This window comes from Akebia trifoliata, chromosome 5, assembly GCF_017979445.1.
Source record: "Akebia trifoliata isolate Shusen 1 chromosome 5, ASM1797944v1, whole genome shotgun sequence".
NCBI lineage: Eukaryota > Viridiplantae > Streptophyta > Magnoliopsida > Ranunculales > Lardizabalaceae > Akebia > Akebia trifoliata.
In genome coordinates this window covers 3,240,274-3,248,058 of record NC_141379.1, presented here as the reverse complement: position 1 = coordinate 3,248,058, position 7,785 = coordinate 3,240,274, and the positions used below count along the sequence as shown (strand labels likewise).

At 34.9% G+C, this 7,785-nt stretch overlaps 1 protein-coding gene across 1 annotated transcript; it reads left to right on the top strand.

The window, feature by feature from the left end:
* The first annotated feature begins 1,449 nt into the window (after positions 1-1,449).
* Positions 1,450-3,229, top strand: LOC147401023 (tryptophan aminotransferase-related protein 2-like). Its single transcript, XM_086442123.1, has 4 exons — positions 1,450-1,560; positions 1,679-1,988; positions 2,089-2,375; positions 2,484-3,229. Exons 1-4 carry the CDS (start codon positions 1,517-1,519, stop codon positions 2,980-2,982), a joined length of 1,140 nt encoding a protein of 379 aa, XP_086298249.1. The 5' UTR covers positions 1,450-1,516; the 3' UTR covers positions 2,983-3,229.
* Positions 3,230-7,785: the final 4,556 nt, after the last annotated feature.

Genomic DNA, 7,785 nt, shown 5'->3' with positions numbered 1-7,785 from the left:
AAAAAAACAATCATGTCACTCAAGTGGTACTAGAACATGAACCATCATTTTTTTCTACTTCTAATTCTTGTGGATTTTGATTTTGGTTCTAAACTAATCAGAACTAGAATAGGAATCGCACGAAAAATGTGGATACCCATCGGTTCAGATTCAGCTCCTACCATATCTAGAACCAAAATCATCTTTTTTTTTAAAAATTTCGATTCTTGTCATTTTCAATCCTAAATTGACTGTAATTGGAATCGGAATCAGAATCATCCGAAATTCAATGGTACCATTCAATTCAGCTGCTTATGAGACAGATGAGTTATACAATCAGTTCGGATGGTAATAATATTCCAGCTTCATTACATGGAAATTTTTTTAAATCTATTTATATACTTAATAGACTAGAGTGCGCTTGTACCTACGACACGAGCACTCTCTTTGAGATTAAGGGGATAAAAAATAATAAAAAAATTGAGGCATATTATTAAAAAAAAAAATGGGGGTAAAAGAGAAAAAATAATAATGTTGGAGAGGTATTATTTAAAAAATGGGTATTTGCTTCTTCTATAAAGTTGAAGGGTAAAAAAGAAAAAATAGTAAAGTTAGAGGGGTATTATTTAAAAAAAAAAATAGTAAAAAGGGAAAGATTGCTGGAAAAGGAAAGATAATGTGGACCCTACTCCACCATCATCATTAGATGAGATATTTATTTCACATAACCTTAATTGGAATGAGATTCACGTATTACTATTTGAAAGGGGCGAAAAAGGAAAGATAATAAAAGGAGTAGAGTAAATCATAAATTGTAATTAAATTTGAAGAGCAATAAAGGAAATGTATTAAAATACAAGTAAATCTGACTCTATTCTCAAGAGAAGAGTCGTGTTGGGGTGACACAGGATTTACTGTGATTCTCACAATTCTAAGGTGGACATGCATACATAACCGTAAATGATTTTTACTCATATCGCGAGAAAACACATCTATGGTTATGTACACATCCCACATCAGACTTGTGAGAATCACAGTAAATTCTTTGTGTCATTTCAGCATTTTCCTCAAGAGAATCCTTAGGAAATCTTTGTTAACAAAAAATTTAGATATTGTTTGCGGTTTGAGATATTTGTTTTGAAACGTGCTGGAGTGACATTCAAATTACATTGATTCACACATTGCTGACATAGAGGTGGACAGGTAACCATAGATGCTTTTCACTCGTATCTTGATGAAAAGCATCTATGGTTCAATATATACATCCACATCAGCAACGTGTGAATTGATGTCAATTTTAATGTCAATTCAGAATTTTCCATTTGGGGTTACCTACCCCACTCTATTAATTATGGTTTTTTTTTTTTCTTGGTCATATTCTATCCATTAATGGATATTAAAGAAATACTAAATCTAACCTACTTCTTCTCTCTCTATAAAAACAGAGAGATATGAGGCATTGTTGAGAGTTCTCAACAAAGCCAGCTTTCTTCTTCGTAGAAGAGATTTTATTTTTATTGGAGTTTAAAAAGTGAAAATGGAAGGTATAGAGACTCCGGCGCACGTTATAAATCTTGACCAGTAAGTCAAATCTGGTTTCGATTCTTTAAGTGAACTCTCCTTTTCTTTTTATTATTATTATTTTTTGTTGTAATATACATACATAGACTGATGATGCATTTATGGGAAACAATTACAGTGGTGATCCGACGATGTTCGAGGAGTATTGGAAAAGAATGGACGACAAATGTACGATCGTGATCAAGGGATCTCAATCTTTGAGCTATTTTTCTGATATTAAGAACTTTTGCTGGTTTCTTGAACCTGAATTTGCCCAAGAGATTCGAAAATTGCACAATTTGGTAGGAAATGCTGTAACCGAGGATCGCTATATTGTGGTGGGGACAGGATCAACGCAACTCTACCAGGCTGCACTTTATGCTCTCTCACCTACGGATGCACCTGATCCTGAACCCATCAGTGTGGTCTCCGCAGTTCCATACTATTCGGTCAGTCGCATTTTGATTTTCATAACAACCTCTAAAGTTTAGAAAGTTATAAACATCCATATCTCACTCTAACGTATATGTATGTTATTGTGCCTTGCAGTCGTACCCAACAGTGACTGACTATTTGAAATCAGGACTGTTCAAATGGGCTGGTGATGCTAAAACCTTCAACAACAATAACAAACCATACGTTGAGGTTGTCACCTCCCCCAACAATCCTGATGGTTTTATTAGGGAACCTGTTGTTAATGGGAGTGATCAGGGTTACCTGATCCATGATCTGGCCTATTATTGGCCCCAATATACACCAATCACATCTCCACTTGATCATGATATTATGCTATTTACTGTCTCTAAAAGCACTGGTCATGCAGGAACTCGCATTGGGTAAGTTAATTAATAAAACTATTTTTCATGATTTTTGTTACATAAAGATGATTTGTTATATATATAATACTGATATTTTAAACCATTTTTTTTTATTTGAATTTCTAGGTGGGCTATTGTTAAGGATATAGAAGTGGCGAAGAAAATGACTAAATTTATAGAGCTAAACACCATTGGAGTGTCGAAGGATTCGCAGCTTCGAGCGGCTAAAATCCTTCGAGCTGTATCTGAGAGTTGCCAGTATCGTGGGTCTACAAATTATGAGAATTTCTTCGAATATGGTGAACGCATCATGGCCGAGAGATGGAACCGATTGAGAATAGTTATCAAAGAGAACAACTTCTTTAGTCTCCCAGAGTATCCAATTGAGTTTTGTAACTTTTTTGAGGATTCCAAAGAAGCACATCCAGCTTTTGCATGGTTGAAGTCTGAAGGGGAGGAGATAGAGGACACTATGAGCTTTTTGAAGGACCTTAAGATCCTCACAAGGAATGGGAAGAACTTTGGGAAGGATTCCAAGTATGTTAGGGTGAGTATGTTGGACAGGGAGGAGACATTTAATATCTTTTTAGATAGGTTGTCCAACATAAAAGAAATTGGAAAATAGGGTGGTTTGAGGGGGACATATATGTGTATCTTACCAATTAAGAAATAAAATTAATAGGAACAAATCTTCCTGTAATAGCAAACAACAATAGTAATGATAATATAATGTTGTGATGCTAATATCTCTCTTTGGAATTTATTTTTTGAATGTCGAGAACTATCCAATGTTCTATACCTCGGGACGACAATAAGCAGCAACGTGCTTGCCTCCTTTTGAGGGTTGTCACTGGTTAGGATCAGATGTCGTGAAATCCGATCCGTTCTGATCCAATAACTCCGTTACCAGATCAAGGATTTGGACAGCAATTAGGATCTGATTTGATAATTAATTTTAATGTACTATGGAGCCGTCCAATAGTGTGTTCATTTATGAATAAATGGTGTATGTTTTATATATTTTATTTAAATATTACTTAATATAATATCTGGTTAGTTCCATTGATTTAAGAAATGACACAAGATCTTGACCGTGTAGACACAAAATTTAATGGTTAAGATTTATGCGTATGTCAACAATGCATATCTCGATTATATTTATCTCGAGGGTAATTTTCAGTCATTATACTTATCTCAGCAATAGCATTTCAAAATAAATGCATGTATATAAAAGTCTTCAATTTTTCATATAAATTACTGATTGAAGTTTAAAATGAGTTACTTTTCTATAATTTTATTACTTTTAACTAAGATAATTTTTTATTTTTAAAAAAAATCATTAATTTGTATCTTTAGCCTAACAAATTATACCTAAGTTAATAATTTGTTTTTTTTTTAAAGAATTTTTTTTTTATAATGATTTGAAATACTTTTTTTCTCATTCAATTCTTTAGAACCAGAACCAATGGGTACCTATGATTCTTGGCGGTTCTAATTCTGGTTCTATTTATTTTGGAACCGGACCCAAATCCAATAAGAACCGAAATCATACTAAGAAATGTCAATCATATAGAACTAGGTTGGGCCAAATCTTTAAAAAAAAAAACCATTAGGTCCAAGTGAGACCCACCGATAAACTGGCCCAAGTATAGCCAATTTGCTTTATACACACACACACACACAGAAAAGAGAGAGAAATTGTCTCCTTTATTAATGAATCCTAGCTAGGGACAGAATATATTATCCTAAGTTTGGTTCAAACGGTTGAGTTTAATCCCACATCAGACACTCATTGCCTTGTCCCTCCTTATAAGTTCCTTGGCCTCTCCATTCATTGTCAAATAGTTTTGAATGGATCCCTAAATTTATCATGGTATAAGAGCGGTCCTTTCTCTCCTTTACATCATCTAGTTCATATCTCTACGTGCTTCGGCCTAGTCTGGCCCACACATCACCCAGTTCATTTCTCCACGTGCTTTGGACCAGTTCGGCCCGCATGTGCGGGGGCATGTTGAGTTTGGTCCCACATTGGACACTCATTGTCTTGTCTCTCTCCTTATAAGCTATTGGGCTTCTCCACTCATTGCCAAGGGATATTTTTCCTTTTAATGAATTAGAATTTTCCCAAACCATTTCGAGAATTTTTGCTTTACCTTGCTACACTTCCTGCCTCAAATTATCTAACTTCGTTACTCCACCTTTTGGATATATACGCCATATGATCTTCAACATTCACACAGCCGTAGTATGCAAGAGAAGCCCAACATTACTGTGAGGAATCAAGTTAGAAGCAATTTAATGTCATTTTGAAAAGAAAAATTGCATTCAAGATCATCCATGTAAAAATAATAATAATAAGGAAAGAAATAAAATTCGAACTTGAAATTGGTGGTTCCCATTATGGGGGAAGTCTTTTACAATAACAAAAGACTTGGCTTTGTCCATAATGAAGTAAGATTCGTTTCTAGGTAGTGTTGCTTTGTTAACTTGGACTGAAAGATAGGGATCTTATCTAACAGACATACAAATCAATTAGAATATATTTATAAAGGAAAATTGAAGCAAAATAAGAAAGAGCATAAATCATTGGTTAAGTGTGTGTTTGGTAACACTTTTGAAGTCTAAATGAATGTGGTCCACCTTTAAAATTTAGATTTTAAAAGTTTTATTCTTGTTTGTTTTTTTTTTAAATTTTAGACTTCAGAATCGAAATCCAAAAGTTTTGAACCAACGATAGAGGACGCTGGATGAATCCAGAAGTTTTGAACCAGAAATCAGAACATAGTTCCCGACTTCAAACTTCAGACTTCAAAAGTGTTATCAAACATACCCTAACGTTTTAGTCAACAATAAAATCAGAGAAAATTTTCTAGCAACAGACAAGGAAAATTAAACTGTGGTTTGAAATAAATTGGCATACCATTGTTCCAACACTGATCATCCTAGAGTACAAGGTTTTTATTTTCGACTCCACCCAATCCTAGAATAGCATTGTGACATAACCATAAAGCTAAATTGCTAGGGTTCTTATCAACTTTCATGGCATCAGCGAGATCATACAACAACAACAATAATAACAACAACAACAACAAAAAATCTAGTTAAGCTAGAGTAGCCTTATGTCTTATAAAAAAAATGAACTGAAACAGATAATTGCATTGATGATACACAACGTAATGTATACTGGAACAACTGTAAATGCGTTATATCTCAGAGAATCCAATGTAAGTAATAAATGCATGCAAGCACCGAATTGTTTCAAACATTTGTTGTGCTTATCCAATTGCTAGGCTGAGTCACCTCAAATCCAATCTTATCCAATTGCTAGTTGTATCGTTTCTTTTTTTTTTTTTTTATGATGGGGATTCTGGACCAAGAGGCCCGATTAACAAGGGTGAGATAACTAGCTTCTTGGAGCACCATATCTCACCCAAATCCCCAAGGTACATGCAATACCACATCCCAAATCAGTATGGAATCCTTGTGGGTGACCAAGGAGGGGGTTAGAAAATATAAAAGTATTTTTTTATACTTGTTTAATGGTACTTTTGTAACTGTTAAAAATAAAAAAGTTTTAAAAGCTTTGAATGTACAAAGACCAGAATATCCTTACCTTTTTTCAATAAAAAAATAAGTATTTAATATCCAAAATATGAAATTACTAAAAGACGATTAAGCTAAGAGGTGTTATCGGAAAAGAAAGAACTTTTTTAACCTCAAGCCACGGGTTGAGGTTCTTCATCAACATGATCATTGGGTTGTTAGGGATTCCCAAGGAAAATGTATGCCTAGGAAATATGTGTTAATACCTAGAAAATCGGAACTGATCTATACGAAATCCTTTTTTTTTTTTTTTTCATGAAATCCCAATGGTCATGTTGATGGAGAGCCTCAACTCATGGGTTGAGGCAATGTATTGAAGATTTCTAACATTGTTGAGAGTAATTTCTTCATTGGAAAATGTTAGCTTCAACCCATTGGTTGAGACTCTCCATCCACACGACTGTTGTGATGTTAGGAATTCCAAAGAAAATGTATCCCTAGGAAAATATGTGTTAAAACTCTAGAAGATCGCAACTAATCTCTAGGAAATCTGCAGTTTGCTTCAAATCCTAACAATCATTTTGATGGAGCGCCAAAACAAAACAAAAAAACAGGAGGTCCTTCATTCTCTTTCTTAATTTTATGGATTTTTCTAACCTCAACCCACGGAGGCTCTCCATCAACATTACATGACCGTTAGGATTTGAGAAAAAACAAAAATTTTCTTAGAGATCAATTCCAATCTTTAAAGATTAATAAACTTTTTTCTAGAGATGCATTTTGTTAGGAGTCGCTAGAACTCCAACTGTCCTGTTGATGGAGAGCCTGGGTTGAGGACTTCATTTTATTACTAGAATTCGGAGCAGACTCATTGAATCTTATTCCTACCAAAAACCAGGTTAGTCACATGGCCAAAATAAAATTTTAGTTAAAAGTACTAAAATTTTATAACAACCAAGAAACAATAAAATTGAGAAGGCAAGCCAAAAAAAAACATGAGTAACCAAACAAGCTCCTTATTGTCCAGAACAGATCAAAGTCAGGTAACCCTTGGTGCTCTATACGGGCCTCTGCGTGTTGGGGCAAAGCACCTAACGGGCGAGTCCGAGCTAGTTGGACCTCTTCATTAATCCAAGCAAGCATAGAATCATTTAGCATACCAGGTGTCTCATGCACGATTGCCCCTGCTGAATGGTTGTTTGGGCCATGGATACCATTTATCATCGATTCATCAAATTATAAACCGTATCTTTTACGAAGGGAACCAGCCTTTGGAAGCATGGTCTTCTTTAGTGATGGAAGAATGTCACTGATATCGAGCCAAGATGGGCCCAACGGATGCAAAAGAGCTTCTTAACCAAAAATGGCCCAACTACATTTGGTCAATTTTTAGGTCAGGCTACACAAAAGAATCCTCCTTCAAGATTAAGGTTCCCCAACATTTCACAAAATAGGCTAGCAACTAATAAGTAAATTGGAATGGAAGAGCAGATAAAATAGAAACGATCCATATAAACAAGTCAGGCCGGGCCACTCAATGGCACAACACAAACATGAGCTTATTAATGAACAGGTCAATGCCTATTTTACTTGCCCAAGCCCTATCTAATATAGACCAAGCCAAGAAGGGGTTTGGGCAAACTCAGTAATCGGCACCTCTACCAACACAAGTTTCAGAAGAATTTAAAATTTTGTAGCTGGCACATAATACATAATAACATCAATAAGGACTGAGAGTTGGATATTACAATGCTTAACCCCTTGTTCAAGTCATTGGTTCCAATCCCTACTCATTCAGCAAAAATGGATGAAATGCCAACCAAAGTAAATCAGTCATTCGTTAGCTATTTTGGTTTCAACCAATTTAATCAGGACATGCAAGTCA

What these genes read in the sequence shown, in the direction of transcription:
- LOC147401023 (XM_086442123.1), top strand. Translation starts at nt 1,517, where the DNA reads ATGGAAGGTATAGAGACTCCGGCGCACGTTATAAATCTTGACCA. An exon ending in CCGCAGTTCCATACTATTCG is followed by an intron (nt 1,989 to 2,088) that starts GTCAGTCGCATT and finishes TGTGCCTTGCAG; the next exon opens with TCGTACCCAACAGTGACTGA. An exon ending in CATGCAGGAACTCGCATTGG is followed by an intron (nt 2,376 to 2,483) that starts GTAAGTTAATTA and finishes TTGAATTTCTAG; the next exon opens with GTGGGCTATTGTTAAGGATA.